We start from the raw sequence: 24493 nt of genomic DNA, 5'->3' as shown, positions 1-24493 counted from the left end.
TGACAGAGCATCCATCCAAACCTGCTAAAATGGTTTACTCCTCCCTCTCATTCGGTCAACACTTGCGTCATCCGTATAGTCAAATGCTTGTCTCCGTAGATGCTAAATGAATTCTTTTACTGCCAACATACAGTCAGGCTTTAGAGCTGTGAATTTCACATTTACAAGTAGTCATTTGCAGACGCTTTTATCTCAAGTGAGTAACAAGCGATAAGCAATTTATTATACAAATTCTATCTTACATTTTAAACATTCTGATGTCCTTTAGATGACCCTTAAACTCTGTTACATTAATGAAAAAAGTGTGATTTATATTTAAGTATTTCATAAGGAACATGGGAACATAAAAACATAGGGGCATTCCTCAACCAATGTGTAATACTTAAATACAAAAGAGGGGGAAATACGCACATCCAAAATATCTTCAACAGGTGCATGACCGAAATGGAAAACTGCACCAAAAATCTGCACTGTTCAACTAAAATAAAACAATAACATTTTAATCAGAGATTTTCAGTGATCTCTGATTGAAACGTTGCGGTTTTATTTTGAAAATAACAGGAATAGTTGACCAGATTTTCACTGTTTTCAACCATATTACTTAAATATGGCAAAGCCTTGTGAACGCCTGAACATTGATGTCTATTTCACCACTAAAGAAGACCAACATAAGTGCTTCAACACACATACCAATCTCACAGTCATGAATGCACACTCTCTTTCAAACAAAAGCTTCTATCACACCACTCCTGACATGCTCTCATCTTCAGGTCCAACAACTACAGGCTGGCAGCAGCCGGTGCAAATGTACCGCAGCACACAGAGGTAAACGCTGCCGGACAGTCCCACGGTCAGAGCCAGCAGGATCAGACTCGGGTACGATGGCCCAGGTTGGTAAGCAAATTCGGTGAGAATGTCACTGTCCATTACTGCAGGTAGTTCAGAGTTCTGGGCTGGTAAATTGAGAACAGATGAGCTGTTAGTTTTATTTAGCAATTTATTTATTAGACAACTCATAGCATCACATTAGCAATATTTTACCTACTGCTGTGAAATAACCTTTACCTGCCAGTTTGTGTACTGTATTTTATATTGCACATTGTTTTATTCTGTGTATATTTTCCAAAAATGCAACTACAAAATGTCCACCAGCCACAATAAAGTATCTAATTAATATATTTTAAAAGGCTAAGGCCATCTTCTTTTGTACACTGTATTGTAGAGCAAGACAGCTGGCTGTCTAATAAAAGGCAGTAATAAACAGAGCATATGAACAATATTTTATAAGTAAGAGGATCCAAGGCAGTACCTGAAATCAATGGGAAAATAAACAGAAGCAGCAATTCTGTATCCTTCCACAGCATTATGGAGACGTTACCGCTGGGTTGTAAAGCTAAAACACAGCAAAACATCAATTTAAATCTATTTACTTTTATTTTTACAAATTGCAAATTACTTTTGATGAATCCTTTCTGACATAACGTTTCTCTTAAGTGCGCTACTTACCAAAATATCTGCTTAAACTTGATTTCAGGAAAACATCTTGCACCGCCTCTCTTTCCGGTTTTTTCAAAGACAATTTGGTCCCGACAGTCGTTAAACTTTCGATAAGCACGAAAGCCGGTAACAGTTTGCTGTCCAACGCACTTTTATGGAATTCCCTTTGATATTTCCGTAACGGCGACGCGCCGTGACACTATCGCATCCTTCTGTTGGAGGGTCGAAGGAGCAAATATCCTCATCGCTCGCCAATTCACGTTCCCCCACTACAATATACCTGTAAAGCGATCAATACACATTCGCTGGGGATGCTCTCAGACCTACAATTATTGCCCAAGGCTGGAAATACAGTACTTCTATAGGCGTGAAATAGGCTAATGCGCTCTCTCTCTCTCTCTCTCTCTCGATCATTAGCCCGTGCAGCTCACCCCCATATTGTTCCAAATGATAACATGTGCAATTACCCTTCAAAATCATAGAGCATCATCAGCCTTCAATTGCACATAACGCTAGAATGAAATCACGCCTCAGTTGTACATTGCATTGAATTTGTGTAATGTTCCCACAAGTTCCCTGTTTTGTGAGGGTTCTTCTGAAGTGATGTCTGAGTCATTGTAAGAAATGGGCCAATTTCCATTTTAAAATGTGTTTTATTTCTTAGATTTTAAACATTGTCTGGGGACACAACTTCCAATCTTTTTAATATTATGTCCAATGAAATCAAAATATATAAAATAATGACATACCTTTTAATTACTGTATTATTTATTATTATTATTATATCAAAATGTTTATATATGCTAATACAGCAAGGATGGACATGAAAAAAAATGAAAAAAACATAGTAAAGGTTGGTTAAAGCTTTTCATTATTCAAGCCATTGCATACACATATGTTCAGTGACACAAAAGGGCATTTCTTTTTTTGCTGAAACATTTAACTGTCTCATATCAATTGCCATAAAATTATTAATCATCATGTCTGCTGAATAAAAAGTAGGCTTAGTAAAGGTCACTGTTAGACATGCTCCATGTGGCATACTCTTACGTGGCAAAGACCACTTAAGCAGTCCAACAAGCAGAGAGAAATAAAAAATGTACATATATGATTACTGTATTGTGAGATGTTAAATTATAGCTACAAGATACATGCAATTATACAGATAGAGTTACACAGTCCAAAACACCTGCTCAAATCATGTCAAAAAGTGAAGCCTATTTAGTAAGAGATCTGTGGGGATCCATAAATTATGGGCACCTGAGCATGGATGGTTGGTGCTGAAGAAAAACCTCTGCAAGTCAGACAAAACAGACATGGTGCAAAATTACTGCTGTGAGCAGACAGTAAGCATATGGGTCATGACATAAAAAAACACTCAAACATCCAGAGACACATTTAAACACTAGGCGCACGTGCCTCCTCGGTGTCAGCCGAGACACTTCTGCGCAATTACTTGTCTGATGCTAATGCTTTCATGTTTTTGCATACGTACGCACGCACACACATAACACTTGACTGTGTGAATCCACTGCTGATTATTCACACTAATGGAATTCATTTTGTATGCTGCTGGCACATGACTGCTTAACTTTGAATTGAAGTCACTATCATTTCAAGATCTTACATCATCCTTGATCCTTGATATAAACCTTATATACAAAATAATTTTTTTTTCTTTTGTTATCAGCTATTATGTGTGAAAAATTGTCATGTGCAGGCATATGTCTAAAGAAAAAACATAGTTGGATTAGATATGCTTGTCATCTGTGATCTGCATTTTAAGTTGACTATTTAACTGTGTTTTTAGAGCTTCAAGTATTGTGTACAAGCTTGCTGTAGACTGTGTTTAAAATAGCACACCCTATGCGATCACAAATACATGCACACATTTTTAGGAGGCAGAGGTCAAGTCAGAGGTTTTAACAGACACAAAGTCGAGGCAAATGTGCACACACTGCTCTTCTGCTGCAGTATAACCACAAGAGCCTTATTTAGTTGCAAGTCTATAACATTAAGTATTTATCAGAGAAAACTCTGTGTAAACGCTGCATGTTTTATTGATGACATTGTTGTTTTTGGTATGTGTAAATGTAAGTGCATATAAATGTTAAGGCTTCATGGTCTTGTCTTTGCCACAACATCTTACATCAGCACAATCTGAAGGCCCAACAAAGGGTGTGACCGTTCTCTCTCTCTTTTTCTCTCTGTATTTTTCTTACCCATTCTGTTCAGTGTTCTTTTCATCATCTCACCCTATAATTCACTGTGGGATTTTCTGCTGGACTGGAATGTTGTACAGACAGAACATCTAGAGTCACTGCGCTCTTTTAGGTTATAATCAAAAGCAGGGAGGATCAGTACACTAGGGTCTGATTCCACAGGAACAGCCTCTGTGTCAATGGCCATTACATTTTCTACAAGACACATGATGGCTGCATCAATGTTTGTGTTGTCCTGTTAAAAATAGGAAAATATAATATGAATAGAAATTCTTTTCAAAGAGGCATCTAGTCACTAGCTAGTAGGGCTGTCAAAATTTTTTAGAATTTCGAATATTCGTCAAATTTTTACAAAAAAATCCACATTCGAATGCAAAAACGCTGCATTCGAATTTTAGGTCTGCGTCAGCCGTCAGGCAGCCTAATCAGTGGCGCACGAAATGTTAGCCTTTTGTTAGCCTATCCAGTTGAACCCACTAGAAGCGACGCTGCTACGTTGTTCATTTAATATATTGCGGAAAACAAGAGCATCAGTGTGGAGAAGATGTTGTTTACGTCAAAACTGAAACCAAGCCGTTCACACAGAATGCATATTTATCGCATTTTCTAGAGGGATATCTATCAGCGTTGCACTCGCGTCTTGCACAAGAGAGTGGCATGTTTAGAAAGCCATGGAAAATTAATGTATATTCAACTTCTAAAAAACATGTCTCAAGACTTTATGGCGGTTTTTCCCCATCCCACTGTATCTCGTGTTTTTACTTTTGTGACTGGTTTTCGGTCCTTTGTATTAAACTATACATACATGCATGGTACTGTTTTTTTGCTAATTGTTTAAGCAACTTTATTAATTACATATGGTTTATAAACATTATTTTAAACATTATGCAATTTTTTCAAAGATAGTCGTGTTATTTTATTACGCTTTGAAGAAACGTGCATAATATTTTGCTCGATGCGCCCTCTTGTGGCCTCAGGAGAGAAGCCAAAAGCTTTTTTTCCCCCTAACTGAAACTATGCCTTATAAATTTGAATATAATTCGAATTTTGATAATATTAAAGTGGAAAATTCGAATTTAGTTTTTCAGTCATTTTGACAGCCCTACTAGCTAGGGTTATATAATGAAATATATAGCCTATAATCAGTACCTTTGCAGACGTCTCATACCACCCCACAAAACCATGGTCCCTGGAGAAATTGTCGAGTTTGCCCTCTTGTGGCCTCAGGAGAGAAGCCAAAAGCTTTTTTTCCCCCTAACTGAAACTATGCCTTATAAATTTGAATATAATTCGAATTTTGATAATATTAAAGTGGAAAATTCGAATTTAGTTTTTCAGTCATTTTGACAGCCCTACTAGCTAGGGTTATATAATGAAATATATAGCCTATAATCAGTACCTTTGCAGACGTCTCATACCACCCCACAAAACCATGGTCCCTGGAGAAATTGTCGAGTTTGGGCAGTTTGGAACACAAACCATATCTCTGTTGGTCGCACTTGTTGGCCAGCAGGACAGCTGGTAGGGGACGCCCATTGCCAAGGGCAACTTTAGAATCAAGATCTTTTTTCCATTTCAACACAGCTTGGAAGGTGGTAGCACGAGTCATGTCAAAAACCACCAGCGCCCCAACGGCCTCTCGGTAGTACACACGTGTCATGTTGCCATACCTCTCTTGTCCTGAGAATAAATAGGAAAGAAAAGTGTAAGATAGTTTCTGTGTATGTTATTTAAAGGAATAGTTCACTTGAAAGTAAAAATTTGCTTCAAGTTTACTCAAATTCAGGTCATCCAAGATGTAGATGAGTTTGATTCTTTATATGAACAGATTTTGAGAAATTTAGCATTACATCACTTGCTTACTAATTGATCTTCTGCAGTGAATGGGTGCCATCAGAATGAGAGTTCAAACAGCTGATAAAAACATCACAATAATCCACAAGACTCCAGTCCATTAATTAATGTATTGTGAACTGGAAAACTGCATGTTTGTAAGAAACACATCCATCCTTAAGGCGTTTTAACTTTAAACCACCACTTCTATTATCTATAATAATGCTTCTTCCAATAAATAAAGTCCATCCCCTGTTGTCCTCTCAACAAATCCACCGACCGATATTTGTTTAGAACTATTTTCGCTTATATCGGTTGTGGCGAGGGGGGCGTGGTTCAGCGAGGTCTGCAGCGGGAGAGAGAGTTGGGAGACGAGCGGTGAGTAAGTGGGTCAAATGCAAATGACGAACACCTGTGTCTGGTTCTAGTAATTGGCGTGGAGAGACCGCATAAAGAAGCCCAGGAAAGAGCCATGAGGGAGAGAGAGACTGTGCCTGCTCTGGAGAGCTCTGCGATCGTGATTTTGATTGTGCAATTGTGCTATATTGAGCGCTGGTAGCACAACGTTCTGTTTTACTTTGTTTGAAGCTGAATAAAAACCCCAGCAGCAGTCAAGCCGACCCCGTCCTCTTCCTTCTCAAGACATTGACTTTGTTACAACGGCGTATACGGTGCTTGATCTGTGCATGATGATTTTTTTCACTGGAGAAAGCAAAATTATGGAGTCTTTAAGCAATGTTTTGAAATTAAATGATAATGAACATTCAGAGTTTTTTGCTCCACAAGACATTAACTGATGGACTGTAGTTGTGTGGATTACTTGTGATGTTTTTATCAGCTGTTTGAACTCACTTTCTGAAGGCACCCATTCACAACAGAGGATCCATTGGTGAGCAAAATCTGTTCCGACGAAGAGACGACCTCATCTACATCTTGGATGACTTTAAGTAATTTTTGTTCCCTTTTTGTATTGGTAATATTTTCACAATTTTTTCTTTTCTTAGAATGGCTAAACTTTGACTTTAACAAACACACTACTCAGCCATTCAGAAATGTGCATGAATTCCTTGACTGCAGACAACATAAACATCTTCGCATATCACAAATGACATGTGCTTGACCACACTGGAAAAGCAAAATCTTTAAGCTCTTTTATAAAATCTGTCAGAGCAGACAGATGCATTTCCATTTGAACACGGTTCACAATTTGTTCCGTTCACAATTCGACATGGTTAACTAACTGTGCCCTGTCATACTGATGGGATGCCTATAGTGAGTGATGTGATGACAGTATAGTACAGTATTTTTCTACACACATTTTCGGCAGGACGACACATTATGCTAGCCAACTCATTAAATTAATATATTACTACAACTTTGAATGGACATACGTATATTATCCCTATACTGTAATCATTACAAACACAAACTGTAATCATTGCCTAACATGTTTATTATGTCTGCTTAACTGAATATATCTTGAATTGAACTGAATTGAATCAAATCATACAATATTGTCAATAAATGTTCTTAGCTAGTCGGTAAACTTTTACATTTTGATATGACACAATCATTCTCCACAGTGCACACTAACTTCAATGTTTACCTACAGTACCGCATTGTTTCCAACTCTTGCATCATCAAGGTTACATACATTTGAATCCTGATTTCATAGCACCAAATAGAAAAAGACGTGACCGGATTGGCAAGGTATTACAATGAGCACAGTTCTTTTATAGAGGATCTTAAATGGACCTAATCTGTATTAATGCATTATCATGGCAAATATTAAGGTGAACTGGGGCCAATTAGACTTTCACAGGGTTCACAGTGGAGTACCTTGAAATTCGATTTGTATGAGGTCCTATGTGAGGTCATAAAACTACTGCATTCAATTAGGGATGACTGTCATGCAATCTTCCAGATACTCTTTAGTTAAATTCAAGCTCAGGAGCACAGGAGCCACTCATAACACTGTCACTAACTATGCTAATAGAAACCTTTATTTAAATCTTTCCAGTTTTTGTTCATTTAACATTATTGTTGTTATCGTAAACCTGAAAAATAAAAGCAACTCTATCTCTAGTTTTTAGAATTATGTAAACATATCTCTGAGTTTTCCAATCTGTCAGCCATGTTGAATTAAATGCACTGTGGGAATGTTTTGTCCTGGAGCTGGTGTGTTTTTTGTTTGTGTGTGTGTGTGTGTGTGTGTGTGTGTGTGCGCGAGAGAGGTAAAGTGTTTTTAGTGTTTTCCACCAGTAGGTGATGCGAGGACCCTCACATGAGACCAATATAAGCACAACACCAGTGAATATAAACACGAGACACACATTCCTGTCCCTGTGCTTCAGTTTATTCTGAGTATAAACACAGAGAGGGATTCATACCACTGTGACATCACATACACCAGCTGAGAGCAGGAAAATCTCAAACAAGGCATGTTATGGACTGTAATGGCATTGTTCAAGCCAAGTGTTAAAAACATTATTCCAGTAACATTTTTCATCTCTTTCCGTCTTTCTGTATAGCCTACTGCGTGTGATTATTTTTCCAAGGAATAACATTATGTGGTGCATGTGGTGTACGGTCAATAAAAACAGTGCTAGGAAACTGAAGGTTAGAAAGGGCTGAAACTTGTCTGACATCATATCCTTTTTGTAAACACTGTAAAATGTTTTTATCTTTTTATCTAAACAATTTTGGTTCCATCCATTTAATGTGTCACAAAACTTAATTTGTACTGTATTTTGTGAGTTCTGCCAGTTTTTTTTTTTTATTCAACAGTAAAGTCAGTGTATTACTGCACATTTTGGCACCACTTTGATTATATATTTAAGACGACTGAAACAGCTGCCTTTTATGTATAAATGTAGGTAGCTGACAGATATCATAGGCATGATCCTTTAGTGTTTGAGTTTGAGGTCCAAAATGGCATGGATAATAGGCTACTATAAATAGCCATACAAGAATCAGAAAATGTTGTGTAGAATAGTTTAAGACGCGGTACGGCATGTCATATCGCTTGAAGGCTCCTCTCAACTACCCATATGCTCATTTATTTACATAAGCCTATTGACTTTTTAGATAAAGCAGTGACAATCATTAACATTGCAGGCAAAGACAAGGAACTATACATAACTTAAGCAACTGACCTGCGATGTCCCACAACTGCAGTCGAATGACTGTCTGGTGATCCCAATTCAGGACTTTCAGAGCAAAATCAACACCGATAGTCGCGCGGTAATGTTGAGAAAAAACCTGATTCACATAACGCTTTATGATGGAAGTCTTCCCCACGCCTAAATCTCCAATGACAAGGACTTTGAGTAACCTCTCCTGCTGCATGTCAGCAGTCTAGAGTGCATGGCACTTTTATCCAAAAGAAAGAAAGCTTTCGTTTTATGTCAAATTAAAGTCGTGCTGGACGGAGTTCTCACTACAGGTTTTCGTGGATAGTAAAAATGACAAACAAAACGAAAAAAATTCACTGCGTTTCGTTGGAGTTGAGGACGCGCGCTTACAGCTGTCAAATAGTGCGTTTCAAAAAAGCATTTCTTCAAGAGGTGACAAGTTTCGCACTTCATTTGCCTGACTGTCGACAACTTTTCATCGCGCTGTGGATCCGCTGTCGAGTCATTCAAGTCAAATATCCTATACTGCTGATCTGTTCAAGAAGCCCATCACAGTGTGCCTAACTGAACTTTAGGACTGGAGAGTTTAGTCCAGGGTTTAGTCTCGAGAATAAACTACAACTCCCGTCATACTGGTTATCTGGTTCGTCTGTTCGTAAAACTTGAAATAGATGGCGCACAAGAAATGTAAATGCCCATGTAGGCTACAGTATATAACAAATGTATAGCCTACTTAAGCCAAGTAAAACTAAAGGAAGATAGTTTACCCAAGAAGGAGTAGAGACTATGCCTATAGGCCTACTACTTTTTTATGACGTTTTTAACCGTTCTAAAAGTACATTTATCAAAACAATATTTAAAATAATTTCAATACAATACTGAAAGACTTTATTCGTTTAGACGATTTTTAGAAGTGGGATAGATCAACAGGAAAAATGGGACAGTTTTCAGTTAAAAACAAAAGGATGTAGCCTAGTCAAACATTCAAATCTGGCACTTTTAAAGTAGGCTAATAGGTTGTTTGCACATGACGTCACTGATGACGCGCGAAATGCAGCTGGAGGGCAGGAAGTGAATTTTCCCTCCATAGGAATCACTAGCAGAAACTCAAAATGCCAGTGTTTTGCATTGTTTATGGATTTTTAAATTGGCCAAACCGAGAAACCACAAGGAGCTTTTATCGTATACGAAAATGTGTTGTTCATAAGTGGGGAAAATTCAAGAAATTGACTGAAAAACGCAGGAAAAAGTGGCTTGTAAACCTGCGTCTGTGGTCGGGAGGAGCGGAGCCGGATAATGCTCGTGTGTGCAATTTATTAATATAAGATATAATAATATATTAAGATATCAATAAAGAAATATATAAATAGATTGGGCTGCCACCTCACCTCACCTCACCTAAATGCCATACGTAGACACGATGTAAATAAGATATTATTTGCAGTTCAGAAAGCTTCACTGATTATAAAGGAACATCATGAGATCATAGGCGTAGCTTGACGTTTGAGTTTGGGGGGGCCAAACCGCTTGACAATCATATGAGGGGATCTCTCTTCAACCACCACGCTATTACAAGAGAAAGGTATTGATAATCACAACATATGTTGGACGTGATTCATATGTTATGAAGAGGAGCTTCATAGTTTTTTTAACTAAATTGAAATACTTGCATTGAGGCGGTGGATATAGGCTAAGCAACTAACTTATTTCGAAAGGCTAGTGATTTCTATGGAGAAAAATCACTTCCTGCCCTCCAGCTGCATTTCGCGCGTCATCAGAATCACGTGATTGCAACCCACCTATTGAAAACCTATTTATATATAAATAAAAAAAATAATAATAATAATAAATAAAATTTAAAAAAATCAGTAGGCCTATGTTCCCCAAGATCAGCATAAAATGATGTATGAAACAACATAAGTGAGTGAAAGAAATAAAGCATTGAAATATTTAATGTCTGTGGCTGCTATTAGGAGGATTGTGGTACTGGTGCTGATGCGGGATGAGTCAGGCTATATGATGCTTTCTACTGTCGCTTCCATTTCATCAGCACAAAACATCCAAACATTTCTCCATCTTCCAAGCGTGGATCAAAACATGACAGGCATAAATCATCTTTGACTTTTACGTGACTTTGATCCAGGCAGGGATCATTTCAACAACACGCCGACTCATCTTTAGCAACATCTAAACAAAATAGACCGCCTACACGGCGCTGTTTGATTTGCACCTGTTTGTTTGTTTGTTTGTTTTTCCGTAGAGACTAATGTTTTGTTTATTATTCGGTATGTTATGTAAATAGTTTATGTCCGTCGTTTCATCCAGCGGTTTCTAAAGAGGCTTCAATCCTTTAAAGATTATGGAATCTGCCGTTTGGTAGCTTTGAACCGACCAAACAAAAACAACGTAAGTAAAGAGCATCGAATAAGGGACCCTCTACATAGATGCTTCTACACACAGACAACGCTTTTTAAACAATTGTCTCTTTTGTAGATATAGAACAGTGAAATCTCAGTAATCTAACAGGCATCACATAGCCTACTGTCAGTAGGTCATGTTACTGTTAGACTGGTTGTATTCAGTTGCACATGACTAAGAACATATAAACACATATTGCATTAAAACAAATTATTATGTGTAGCCTATATTCTTCCATTACTGAAAAAGAGCATTAAGTTAATACTAAAATAGTATGGCAATTATATAGAACTGGCTATATATTTGCTATATTTAAAAAAATGTCACATCATAAGCTGTATTTTAATGATAGATAAAGAATACACCACCAGATCTTTATCATAACTGATGCTGGCCTTAAAAACTCTGAAAGGCTAATTTTGTGCTTCAACTACTTTCCCACAGAAAGCAAGGACAGAGATAACTACAACACATCCTCAGAAGAGGTTACAAAAGCTTTAAAGAGAAATTCGCTCTATTTGCTCCTTTTAGTAAACTGGTAAAGCAGGCTGGCATAAAAATGTGGGTGAATAAAATAAAGAATGTGTCTTTCTCTTTTCTGTTCTGTCCTTGGAATTGGACATCATGAACGCATGTTTTGGCAGCATCTAATTCACTTCTCTTCTTTTTGCTTTGACAGACCTGAATAAACATGGAGACAATTTGGCTTTACCAATTTCGACTGATTGTTATTGGGGACTCCACTGTTGGAAAATCGTGTTTAATTAGGCGATTCACAGAAGGCCGCTTCGCACAAGTGTCGGACCCAACAGTCGGGGTAGATTTTTTCTCCCGCCTGGTGGAGATTGAACCTGGGAAACGCATTAAACTGCAGATTTGGGACACTGCAGGCCAGGAACGCTTCAGGTATTGTAAATCTTTATCTTGGATTATGTTACATTAGACCATTCTCATGATTCTGCATCACTGTTAATAGCCTAACTGTCCAAAAATTTATTGATTGTTCATAGGGTGTAGGGATGACTACATTTCATATAAAGTTGTTTAGGTGGTTTACCTCATAAAATTAAAATCCTATAGACCCCTAATTCCATAAAGATATATGTCTATGAATAATATCACTGTTTATGAGCTCAGAAAGATTTTTATGCCGATTGGCACATTATTTTACATATTTAACTATTGTACATTGTCAAATAGTTGCTTACACATCAAGAGAAACCTCCGTCTTAAGTTAAATCATCAAGCTTATCTGATCAGGAGTCCCTATCCATCCACCTGATTGGTGTTTCCATGGTATCCGTGATGATGTATTTCTCCCAGACTTGATGACAGACTGATTCACACGTCACTGATTCTTTTTTTATATATATTCACCCTAGGTGATTCAGAGATACTGTCTATATTTACTAATGAATGCAGCTCAAGGTCTCTTTACCAACAAAAAATTTTTTTCGCGGAACTCCTACAGGAAATATAAATATTGGTGAATCACTGCCTTCTACAATGTCACAAATGTCTGACATAAAGTGATGTCAGTAACTCCAGAGGCCCCTCGGCATCCTTCACAGCTCAGTGCATTCCCAGCAGTACTCCTACACAAGATCAGACTTTTTATTACAGTCTCACTCTGATGCCTTTTTACAAATTTTTTTCCATCTACCTTGTTTTCATCTCTGCCTTCTGTTGCAGGTTTACATTTCCTGTTCTCTCCGCTCCTGTCAAACACACAAACGCCTTTCTCAGATTCATTTCTAGTTTTACAGGACAGATTCTGTTGTACATCCACACTCCACTTCTCATAAACACGTAGTTTGATCATCTTATTTCTAGACGCTACACAATACCTTCAGATCTTATCTATCTACAAATTTTTTACTTTTTTCTTCCAGACAAGGCATTTGACTTTATCATTCAAGACTATTGTTACAAAATTTCTACGTTTCTAGTTATAATTTGTTTATTTCAATTAATTAAAGTCATAATGCAACACAAGTAGTGACAGATCTTTTCTTCTGTATTGTTACGAGAGACATGTAGAACATCTTGGTTCAGTCCATCAGTTGTTGATTGGATGGAGGAGGCAGGTCTGAATGCAAACTTTCAGTCAGTTCTAACAAAGGTGTGAAATTTCCAACTAATCTGTTGTTTTACCGAAAGTCATTACAATTTGATAAAAAAATTACGAAAAAGATGTATACATATTCATGGATGAATCGTTCCAAATCAGATCAATAACATGCATTTAGAAAAGACATTTCATGCCGACATTAATTCTACTTGTTTACATTTAAATTTGAATTGCAATTCTGCATCCTTCAAATTCAGTAACATGGTTTCATTTTGTTATGCTTTCTTCAGATCTATTACCAGAGCATACTACCGTAACTCCGTGGGAGGTCTGCTGCTCTTTGACATCACCAACCGTCGCTCCTTCCAGAATGTTCACGAGTGGCTAGAAGAGGCACGCAGCCACGTGCAGCCCCACAACATTGTCTTCCTGCTGGTCGGCCACAAATGTGATCTGGAACCACAGCGTCAGGTGAGCCGGCAAGAGGCCGAGAAACTAGCGGCTGCATACGGCATGCGCTACGTGGAGACTTCAGCTCGTGATGCCATAAACGTGGAGAGGGCTTTTACGGAGCTAACACAGGATATATTCGAGCTGGTGAAGAGTGGGGAGATTACCATCCAGGAAGGTTGGGAGGGAGTGAAGAGCGGGTTTGTACCGAACGTGGTGCATTCATCAGAAGAAGTGACAAAGGGCGATCGCCGGTGTTTCTGCTGAGTCAGTAATCGCCACCCTGGTACCTATCAAACATTTGGGCCCTGGTGGACAAAAAACCCCTGCTTCCTCCAATCACAGGGTCAGTCTTCAACTCCCTGGTTATGACATCATCACCCCCTTCCTGCCTGCTGAATGCCTAAACGAGTCCCACCATGCCATATTGCTTCACTTTTCTATACTACTTTGCTCATTTCCCTAATTACACAATCTTGTAAATGGCCAAATTGAACTGCTAAGAATGAAAGGATATTGCCGAACTGCTTCTGAAAGGCCGGTCAGAACTATATCTGCACTTTAACTGTAACATCTCTCATTCATTCTGTTGAGCCACGAAAGTTAGAATTCCCAAATGAAGATGCTCTGGCTTTGGACATCTCCAGTATCGAGAATAAGCTTGTTCCAGGTATCTTCTATTGGTTGTATCATGGGGCAGATAACCGACTAACACAAGTTTTACTTGCTGACTTTAACGATGAATGCTGGGATATGCGTTTCTGTTGACTCAAAGATCTGACTAGAAACATTTGACAGCTGAAGGTGTCAAGAGTCTGATTATTTTAGTAAAGGCAAACGGAAAGGAGATATACTGCAATATACTGCACGAAGAATTCCAAGACTGGAAAAACACAATCTGTAATGATTCCCATATGAACAAAACTAGATTTTCAATTGTAATTGAAATGGTGCGATACACATCACCTGATATGATAATCCATCACATCACCCAAGAGGTTCATTTTATGATCTAATGCAGATATTCATGAGACTACTGAAAGTAGATCCATGAGCCCCAGATGGATTAATAAATGTGCATTATTTTACAAATATTAACATTTCACTTATCACACATTACAAGAGGCCTCTGGTACTCACCAGAATTACAAAGAAACCTTAATCAGTTGTACTGAAGTACATCTTTTACACCTTTTATCCCAAAGAGTGTTTCTGATGTTACAGCTTGTGATTGTACTAATGTGAAAAAAGCAAGCTCTTCCTATAGGTTTTCTAATGGCCCAGTGAGGGCCATTACACATTCACACAAGACATCTGTATCTATAGAGCTTGCATCGCCGTGTATTTAACCCTTACTTTATTCATCTATAACATCTTTACTTTTTGAAATGACTTGCTCTTCACTTTTACTCTCACCCCTACGAAATATATCCATATTCCATTGGAGAAGATGTGTCGATACTGTCCATAACAGTGCACAATTGGCCGAGTAGTTAATCTGTCACATTATTGGATAACATGAAGCCATTTCAAAACATGGCAGAGACGGGGTCTCGGGTAAGAACCAGAGGAGTTTGGATTGTGTTGACCACTTGCTCGCTCTATAAGCTTTTTGTGGCTGATGTGGATTTGCAAGGACTGGCTGTACAAACACTACTGTTTCAGTGAATTTGAGACACCCTGTACCTCTTCATCAAGGGAATTTGAAATGTACTACAGATTAAAATAACATATTAAAAATGTTATGGTTGTATAACTTCATTAACATTCCACCCACGACCTGTAGGTATTGAGGGTCATTGTACAGTTCAATGTTGATATTATCATTACAGCTGGTGTGCTGCTCCAAAAGCATGTAATTAAAAGGCAATAGAATATCAAGACAAAATCTGTAGTTTCAGTATTGCACAAGTGATTGTCAAAGATTGAAAGAAATGGACAGATTTGCAGGCACATATTTAATTAGTTGGATTCATCAAAGCTTATTCATCCCGCTCACTGCCAGAACCTCAATCAGACGAGGAATTATAAAAAAGCTACTGTACGCAGATTAAAAACACAGACCATCTCATCGATTTTGAGCCTTTTCCCAAATCGCTTCATTATTAGTTCCTTGTTCAGTGTTTAATGGCTACAATGTGACAAATGAGTACAGATGAAGGACAAGAGATGAAAAAACAGACATCAGAGAAGGAAGGAGGCTGATAAATGAAACAGAATATCCCCTGATATTCTGCACGCTGCATTTTGACAAAGATCTCACCAAGATTTGGCAAGAAAAATTCCACAGAAAGAAATTTGAGGGCCATAGGAATTTAAACACTTTTGCTTTAACAGAACTGAAATTTCAGAATTTTACCAAACAACAAATGAGTGGAAAAAGAGCACAGAGGAAGACAAATGTGTAGACCCTGTGGAGAGAGGCCCCCTCTTAAACAGCTAATAATTCAGCATTAAAAAAAGAAAAGAAAACTACCATTATTACTTTTGTTTGCTGTTTTTTTCACCTTTTTACTTGAAAAAATACTTTAAAAAGTAATAAATCAATAGATGACAGTTGGCGTTGGTGCAAACAGATACATGGGGGTGAATGTTCTGATGGGGAAGTATTTTGGGTGGGGTGGGACCAAACTAGGCCTCCTCTTCTAGGACCGCTCAGCAGATTTGAGGAGGTTGTCTTTGCTCCTTCTCTTGACATCCCAATTGTAAACACGTGCCATATCTGGGAGAGTAGCGGTTAAGGGGGGATCTGAAAAAGTATTTCCTTACACTGCCACTTGAAAGAACATGTTACACTTAGAGCTAACTTTCACTAACGCTTTCTAACAGGTGGCATTTATGGCCTGTACCTGATTTAACCAAGGAGTTCTTCCTTGAAAGAAATCCACAGATGTTAAACAAATGTCTGACTAACCATTAAAATACATCACAGTTTGCTGAGATAGAGAATGTGATATGAATTTTGTATAGAAATATTTTTACTTGATTCACTCATTGATCACATAACCAACACTAAACATACATAAATATCTGCACTGATAAATATTAACGTTTCCAATCACATTACAGCTATGACACTATTGCTTCTTTTCCACCAAAATGGTGCTGTGCATAACTCCATCTCATTCACAGCTGGCCTCATTGCTAAATCTAAACAAGATTCATTATTACATATTTGATAACAAGCAACAAAAGGAAGTGCCTCAATGCTCTCCACTGCTCTACACATCACGTACTGCACAAAAAGCAAATAGTGAACAGCTTAATCTCTTTTAGATGCATGCATACACTACTGTTTAAAAGTTATGGGTCAGTAAACTTTTTAATAGATTATTTTTGATCAAATTAACACGTCCTTGCTGAATAAAACTAAGAAATACATTTATAATTTTACAAAACTTTCAATTCATTTCAAATCAATGCTTTTCTTTTGAATTTTCTATTCATTAAACAAATCCTTAAATTAACATGGTTTCCGTGTTTTTTGAGCAGCAAAGGATCATGTGACACTGAAGCCTGGAGTAATAACGGCTCAAAATTCAGCTTTGCCATCATAGGAATAAATTCTATTTTAAAATATATTTAAATAGAAAATGTTATTTTAAATTGTAATAATATTTCTCAAAATTACTGTTTCACTATATTTTTTATCAAATAAATGCAGCCTTAGTGAGTATAAGACACTTTCTTAAAAAAAAACATTAAAACATCTTACTAAACCCAAACTTTTGAATGGTAGTGTGTATATATCTGACAAGTTATTGATTTGACATTTACATTCACATTTTCACCAAAGACAATTATTAACTTTAAAAGATTTTAGGTAAAGAACTAATCAAATGCAATGAGCACATAACTGTGGAAAAGAACAACTACAAACCTGAGTCTCTCTATATATTTGCCATTTTTTAAGGATACTGACTTCAGTGGTTGTGAACTGGTCTCTAAGGAAGTCTAGGTCCTCTTCCAGAGAGTCCAGATTCCGGGAAGCTGTAGCCAAGTTTTTCTCCAACAGTGCCTGGGCCTCATCAATATCATATTCCAACATGACATTAGCCTGGTACACAAACACAAAAAACATGGCTATAAGCTAGTTTGTCATATTAACAATTAACAGACAGGCATGTGATACACTGCTAATCATGCAAACAGTTTCATTAGTTCATGAGGAGCTTAAGCTGTACAATCCCCTACCAACCCTCTTACAACACAACTGAGCTGCAAAATAGTCTAAAAGGGAAAAGCTATAGGTGGAAAAATCAACACTTTGAATATTGAAAATGTCAAAACAGCAATATTCAAGTACCAAACTATTTTTATTGGCATAATATGATGCATTTCTAATTGACCAACTCGGGTGAAAAAAAAAAAAAAAAGAGCAGCCTGATTATATCCATCTGTAAATTATCTGCGACTGGAGATATAACTGGTGGTTAAGAAATTAAATATTATCAATTGTTTATTTCATGTTCACTATTAATACAATGACACACAGTAGTCAACACTTACCCCAAGCCACAAACACACTTTATCTGTGGGTGGGACAGAGGCTTTGCAATAGACGTTATCAGCCAACAGAAAATGTGTCTCCATGAGATCTGTAGTGCCCTGTGATTGGACATGCATAATTAAGAACAGGAAAACAAACAATTAATAGATGAGACAAAGTGTGAGAGGTAATTTAAAAAAAAATCGACAGAAAACAAAACACTCATTTAAAAACACATTTTTAGGCATTAGAGAGTTGATCTTTGATTTGCTTCCCTCCAACCATTTGCATATATGGAGATATGGGAGTTAGATATTGTGACAGGCTCACCTTCTTTTTCTGCATGTGCCGTAGGATTTCTAACGTCTGTTTGATTTGTGGGATCTGGCTTTTCAACCTAAGAAACACAAAAAATATCAGAGTCAAGTGGAATTAGCGACAATATTTTATGCTTACTCTGAGTAATTAACCTGATTTTTTTAAAGCAGCAATAAATCACTGTTTATTTGTACCTTATAACAAAAGAACAACAATAGTCGACAATGATGCAAGGACACTGGTAGCCAGTTAAACAGACATAGTCTGTATAGAACGAGCATCCTTTAGAATTGACCCAGAAACTAATCATTGCCTATTACTCTATAGCGTAGAATAGATCAAATCCAAACCTGAGTTTCTTCTGAGCCAGATTGAGCTCCATATATTTATATTTCTGATACTGTTCATCCAGCTTCCTCAGCACGGCGTCTGCTGTATCATTGCCCGGCTGCTTCATGAATGCATCCACATCTTCCTACAGAACCACAGTTACAGTTCACATCTCAATAACCACATCTTATGGGCTTCCTTAATGAATTACATCCTATGAAGTACTTAAATACTGATTAATCGTGTGTTATCTGTCACCCAAAGCCCACTGCAACTTCAAGACATGAGCAAGCAAAGCCTGCAGCCTTATAAGGAGAAGATTATTGGCATAATATGATGCATTTCTAATTGACCAACTCGGGTGAAAAAAAAAAAAAAAAGAGCAGCCTGATTATATCCATCTGTAAATTATCTGCGACTGGAGATATAACTGGTGGTTAAGAAATTAAATATTATCAATTGTTTATTTCATGTTCACTATTAATACAATGACACACAGTAGTCAACACTTACCCCAAGCCACAAACACACTTTATCTGTGGGTGGGACAGAGGCTTTGCAATAGACGTTATCAGCCAACAGAAAATGTGTCTCCATGAGATCTGTAGTGCCCTGTGATTGGACATGCATAATTAAGAACAGGAAAACAAACAATTAATAGATGAGACAAAGTGTGAGAGGTAATTTAAAAAAAAATCGACAGAAAACAAAACACTCATTTAAAAACACATTTTTAGGCATTAGAGAGTTGATCTTTGATTTGCTTCCCTCCAACCATTTGCATATATGGAGATATGGGAGTTAGATATTGTGACAGGCTCACCTTCTTTTTCTGCATGTGCCGTAGGATTTCTAACGTCTGTTTGATTTGTGGGATCTGGCTTTTCAACCTAAGAAACACAAAAAATATCAGAGTCAAGTGGAATTAGCGACAATATTTTATGCTTACTCTGAGTAATTAACCTGATTTTTTTAAAGCAGCAATAAATCACTGTTTATTTGTACCTTATAACAAAAGAACAACAATAGTCGACAATGATGCAAGGACACTGGTAGCCAGTTAAACAGACATAGTCTGTATAGAACGAGCATCCTTTAGAATTGACCCAGAAACTAATCATTGCCTATTACTCTATAGCGTAGAATAGATCAAAACCAAACCTGAGTTTCTTCTGAGCTAGATTGAGCTCCATATATTTATATTTCTGATACTGTTCATCCAGCTTCCTCAGCACGGCGTCTGCTGTATCATTGCCCGGCTGCTTCATGAATGCATCCACATCTTCCTACAGAACCACAGTTACAGTTCACATCTCAATAACCACATCTTATGGGCTTCCTTAATGAATTACATCCTATGAAGTACTTAAATACTGATTAATCGTGTGTTATCTGTCACCCAAAGCCCACTGCAACTTCAAGACATGAGCAAGCAAAGCCTGCAGCCTTATAAGGAGAAGAGCAGGGCGCTTTCTACTTAAGAAAGCCGTTAAACACCAACGCGCCCCTTTCACGGGTAACTGTCGACAGTACGGACATGAAAATGAACTATTTGTCATATTCCTACTGACCACAAATATTGCTTCGGGGATTCCGAGGTGTTTTTTCTTATTTGCAGCTCCTGCATTGCCACTCTCTATGGTCGTCGCCATTTTGGAGAGACTCACGGCTCGTCCTCTTCACGCATGCGCCCGTTGTTCTTACGCACGAGCGCTGCCTGCGTAATAAAAGTAACGGCATCTGTCTCTAACGGTGAGCCACTGATGTATTTTCAGGGCCCATTGATGTTTTAATTTGGTAATTATCTCATTAAATGTGTTTGAAAATGTTCTATAAGTTCAAATTCAGTACCTTAGTCATGGTGAACTTATGTTTTGTAAGCTTCGCCACTTAACAAACCAACCCGCAGATGTCAGTGTCGGTCGCAGTCTTTTTGGAAATCATTGCAGGACTGGATGGTAGAGAAGGGTGTGGTTGCTGATGGTTTCACTCTAACCTTACAAGATGTAATGTACGGAATAAGCAAAGAGTGCTCTGTTTTGTACGATTTGATTAATAATATTATATTATTATCAAAATACTTTATACATAAATGTAGACATTTTAAATCTCTTTGTTTATTATATTTAGAAATGATCTAAAATACTTCTCGGATGCCCTTATAGTAAAATGAAAACTCAAAAGGCATTAAAACAGTTTAATTTGTTTGTATTATATAACTTGTTGTAATTATATTTTCTTTATATTTTTTTTTTTGAAAATTAACATTGTATAATTATGCATATAAAACAGCTACAAAAATAAATAAATAAAAAGTGCTATAAAAGTGTTATAAAGTTTTTTTAATTATCAACCTTACATATATGAAATGTACAATTTGGTCAAAATAAGCAAATTATTGAATAAAAGTCTGTAAAAGAATAAAAGTCTGTTTATCTGTAAAAGTACATTTTCTCATAAAAGTATAAGGGAGGTCTTCAACACTGAATATTTTCATTGATACATTTATGTATCTCTCACCATAATAAAACTAATTAAGTACAATGCTAAAATGAAGTAGATGTGTGTGGTATGTACCTTAGTCAGCGTACACGCCATATATAATTCTTTGCTAATTCGTTTTTTGGTTGAATTTTTTTTTACTTGCTGTTGATTGCTAATGAAACACTGAAAATACAAAAATATAAAAAAAAAATTTAAAAAAAATCCTCATAACCAACAACTCTGGAAAGCATACGTTGTGACACTAACAACAGACTGTACATCTGTCCCCTCACAGCCTTGTTTTCTTGCACAAAAATGAAATAGAATGTGTACCCTGACTCAAGTCTATGGTAGTTTTGCTAATCAAAAGGCTACTGATTGAGTCAGAGAGTGAGCTATGAGCAATGCCATCGAGCTTAGCACGCAACCTCAGGTGGCTTCGGGCAGACTGTCCTTGTGTACTCACTTCTGGATAAAAAGGTTTAGCTGAACTGACTATAAATTCTGTACCAAGAAAGAGTGTGTTAGACCAACCTGCTTGCCTGAAATATAGTTTGGCTGCTAATACAGCGGCTGGAGGTTCTGTTGATAAGGTGACTCAGGAAATGAATGCATGCTGATGATGATTTGTGGCTGTTGCTAAAATCAGTGTCCAGTTAGAAACAAGGGTATATGTTCATCTGGCTTCATTTAAACCAGAGGTTTTCAACCTTTTTGGCCCCAACGCCACCCATTGTCTATTCAGAGTCCTCATATAGGCTAGGATATTTTCTTTTATACATTTTCTGTTATGATGAAAAAGCTTTTTTATGAAAAGGAACTAGGAGTGTCAGCAGCAAATTAAAATAATTAACTGCATTTCAATTTTGTGATTCCGGATGTTTTAAGATCTGCATGTTCTTCAATAAAAAAGCAGAGGGGATTAGATACATTTCTTAATAAAATAAGAAATATGATGTCAGTTTACACGTTGTATCACAGGTGAGCAAGATTATTTTAATATAATTTATAATTTTAACATCTTGTGCTCTCAGCATGCCTTTTAGATGAATACAAGTGGTTCACTGGATTGTAATCATCAGGGAACCACTATTGTTGCAAAGCATCAGCAGAGTCCGGATCCATTTGCAGCTTTTATCGAGTAAACAGACAAGACAGGGTCAATCACCAGTAGATACAATAGCGGAGGCTAGGCTGAGACAAAACGAGGGACAGGCAGGAGGTCGGGGCAAGCGGCAGACAATCACAGTAGAAGAACAATCCCAGTCAGGGCAGGCAGAGACTAATCAGAAAACGATAAACAGTCCAAGGTCAAACGAGTAGGCAAGAAACAGGGTAAACGCTCAGTAGTGACAGCCGGGGCAAATCAAGACTTCGCAGAGAGCTGATGTGAGTGTCCGGCTTAAATGTGTGAGTGTAATTAGATGCAGGTGTGTGCGTGCAATCAGTCCCAGGTATGAGGCATGATGGGAATTAGAGTCCGAATGGATAAAGTCAATATTCAGGAGAGAGTTCCCTCTGGTGGTGAGGAAGAGGCGGTACGGGAGCCTCCTCTGTAACAGAGCCCTCCCCCTGCGAGCGGCTCCTGACGCGAGGAGGCAAGCGACGCCGGAGTCTACCACGAGGTCGAAGGGCCGGTTTCTCTGGATGCGTCCTGTGAAACTCTTCTGTGAGTGTGGGGACGAGGATATCTCCGGCATTGACCCAGGATCGCTCCTCCGGTCCGTACCCCTCCCAATCGACCAGATACTGGAGGGTGCCACCCCGGCGCCTGGAGTCAAGCAGCTCGTGCACCCGATACGCCTCCTCGCCGTCGTTGTAACCAGTCTGTGACTGAAGGGAGGTCGGTGGGCTCGCCAGCCCAGGGGAACAATGGCGGTTGGAAGCCCAGCATGCATTTAAAGGGGATCACCCCTGTGGCTGGTTTCATGAGGGAATTTTGTGCATATTCTGCCCAAAACAAGTACCTGCTCCAGTCTGATTGTCATTGCTGGCAATATGATCAAAGGAACCGGATAATCTCCTGATTCAGGCGTTCTGTCTCTCCGTTGGATTGGGGATGGTAGCCGGATGTGAGACTGATGTTTAGAGGTGTTTGAAGAAGGCAGTCCATACCCTTGAGGTGAACTGGGGACCCCGGTCTGAGACAATGTCCTCAGGCAGACCATAGAAACGAAACACATGATTGCACAGTAATTCAGCAGTTTCAAATGACGTGGGGAGTTTAGGCAGGGGAATTAGACGGCATGCTTTGGAAAATCGGTCTATAATCGTAAGTATAGTGGTATTACCTTGAGAGTTGGGCAGGTCGGTGATGAAGTCAATGGCGATGTGAGACCAAGGGCGTTGTGGCGTGGGCAATGGTTGTAACAGGCCTGCTGGTAGTTGTCTGGGTGATTTAGAAGTGTTGCAGGTAATGCAGTTTTGGACGAATTTGGTGGTATCAGATAACAGAGTAGGCCACCAGAATCGGTTCTGGAGCAGATGTGCAGTGGCAGTGATTCTGGGGTGTCCCGAGCTGGGCAGAACATGTACTTGTGTCAATAGATGCTCTCGTAGTGATTCAGGAACATAGGTGAGATTGGGGGGACTTTCAGGAGGTGGTGGACTCTGGAGGTTCAAGTTGTTTGCTTCGGTCATGATGCCCCACTGCACGGGTGCGATGAAGAGTTTCTCAGGAAGTATACTTTCTTTGACGTTTGAGCAGAACGTCTCCTCGGTTTGACTAGGAATTCACTCAAACTTTTCCCCTCATCTCGACAAGCCAACTCTGACTGGAGCTCCGAATTCAGTCCCCTCCGAAACAGGAGTTTTAATGTGTCCTCGACCCAAACTGTCTGGGCAGCAAGGGTGCGAAAGGACAGGGCGTACTCGGTCGCTGGTCTCCTTCCTTGCGAAAGTGTTAACAGTTGGTCACCTGCACTTTTCCCCTCCGCAGGATGTTCGAAGACTTCGCAAAAGTGTTGGAGAAATGTTGTGAAGGTGGGGAATGAGGAGCCATCCATTCCCCAAACGGCGGTAGCCCAATCCAGCGCCTTCCCGGTAAGCAATGAACACACAAAGACAATGCGGCTAGAGTCCGTAGGGTACAGTGAGGGCTGTTGATTAACAAAAAGCGAACACTGAAGCAAGAACCCTTTGCATCTGGCAGGGTCTCCATTGAATTTCTCTGGGAAAGCTAGTCGTGGGCTCACTGGTGATGTTAGGGGTGGCGTGGTGTAACTAGGCGCGGCCGCAGCCGCGGCTG

At 38.5% G+C, this 24493-nt stretch overlaps 3 protein-coding genes across 4 annotated transcripts; 1 reads left to right on the top strand and 2 right to left on the bottom strand.

Annotated features, from left to right (window-relative positions):
- Positions 1 to 2356: 2356 nt before the first annotated feature.
- LOC107691949 (ras-related protein Rab-38-like) lies at positions 2357 to 9250 on the bottom strand. Its single transcript, XM_016490803.1, has 4 exons — positions 8708 to 9250; positions 5119 to 5399; positions 3753 to 3954; positions 2357 to 2791 (listed from the first exon to the last, which is right to left on the bottom strand). Exons 1-3 carry the CDS (start codon positions 8898 to 8900, stop codon positions 3754 to 3756), a joined length of 675 nt encoding a protein of 224 aa, XP_016346289.1. The 5' UTR covers positions 8901 to 9250; the 3' UTR covers positions 2357 to 2791; position 3753.
- A 1472-nt stretch (positions 9251 to 10722) lies between these two features.
- LOC107691951 (ras-related protein Rab-39B-like) lies at positions 10723 to 14044 on the top strand. Its single transcript, XM_016490804.1, has 3 exons — positions 10723 to 11092; positions 11784 to 12010; positions 13466 to 14044. The coding sequence occupies exons 2-3, from the start codon at positions 11796 to 11798 to the stop codon at positions 13890 to 13892; spliced, it is 642 nt and encodes a 213-aa protein (XP_016346290.1). The 5' UTR covers positions 10723 to 11092; positions 11784 to 11795; the 3' UTR covers positions 13893 to 14044.
- A 1524-nt stretch (positions 14045 to 15568) lies between these two features.
- LOC107691952 (prefoldin subunit 3-like) lies at positions 15569 to 20470 on the bottom strand. Of its 2 annotated transcripts, XM_016490805.1 has the most exons (6): positions 20334 to 20470; positions 19924 to 20048; positions 19586 to 19652; positions 19276 to 19374; positions 17544 to 17682; positions 15569 to 16347 (listed from the first exon to the last, which is right to left on the bottom strand). In XM_016490805.1, exons 1-6 carry the CDS (start codon positions 20412 to 20414, stop codon positions 16271 to 16273), a joined length of 588 nt encoding a protein of 195 aa, XP_016346291.1. In that variant the 5' UTR covers positions 20415 to 20470; the 3' UTR covers positions 15569 to 16270. The 2 variants fall into 2 exon arrangements, with proteins under 2 accessions (XP_016346291.1, XP_016346292.1); XM_016490806.1 differs by lacking the exons at positions 19276 to 19374; positions 19586 to 19652; positions 19924 to 20048; positions 20334 to 20470 and adding exons at positions 18135 to 18233; positions 18445 to 18511; positions 18783 to 18963.
- Between the last annotated feature and the right edge of the window lie 4023 nt (positions 20471 to 24493).

The sequence above is a fragment of the Sinocyclocheilus anshuiensis genome, unplaced genomic scaffold, assembly GCF_001515605.1.
Source record: "Sinocyclocheilus anshuiensis isolate Anshui unplaced genomic scaffold, SAMN03320099.WGS_v1.1 scaffold426, whole genome shotgun sequence".
Lineage (NCBI taxonomy): Eukaryota > Metazoa > Chordata > Actinopteri > Cypriniformes > Cyprinidae > Sinocyclocheilus > Sinocyclocheilus anshuiensis.
The sequence above is the reverse complement of the archived record's forward strand: the minus strand, read 5'-3'. Positions and strand labels throughout refer to the sequence as shown.

Excerpts from the sequence above, each read along its gene's own strand:
- LOC107691951 (XM_016490804.1), top strand. The coding sequence starts at position 11,796 with ATGGAGACAATTTGGCTTTACCAATTTCGACTGATTGTTATTGGGGAC. Across the intron at positions 12,011-13,465 it reads GCAGGCCAGGAACGCTTCAG|ATCTATTACCAGAGCATACT; the intron begins GTATTGTAAATC and ends TGCTTTCTTCAG.
- LOC107691952 (XM_016490805.1), bottom strand. The coding sequence starts at position 20,414 with ATGGCGACGACCATAGAGAGTGGCAATGCAGGAGCTGCAAATAAGAAA. Across the intron at positions 20,049-20,333 it reads TCCCCGAAGCAATATTTGTG|GAAGATGTGGATGCATTCAT; the intron begins GTCAGTAGGAAT and ends GTGGTTCTGTAG. Across the intron at positions 19,375-19,585 it reads GGCACATGCAGAAAAAGAAG|GGCACTACAGATCTCATGGA; the intron begins GTGAGCCTGTCA and ends GTCCAATCACAG.
- LOC107691949 (XM_016490803.1), bottom strand. The coding sequence starts at position 8,900 with ATGCAGCAGGAGAGGTTACTCAAAGTCCTTGTCATTGGAGATTTAGGC. Across the intron at positions 5,400-8,707 it reads GCAGTTGTGGGACATCGCAG|GACAAGAGAGGTATGGCAAC; the intron begins GTCAGTTGCTTA and ends ATTTATTCTCAG. Across the intron at positions 3,955-5,118 it reads GGTATGAGACGTCTGCAAAG|GACAACACAAACATTGATGC; the intron begins GTACTGATTATA and ends TATTTTTAACAG.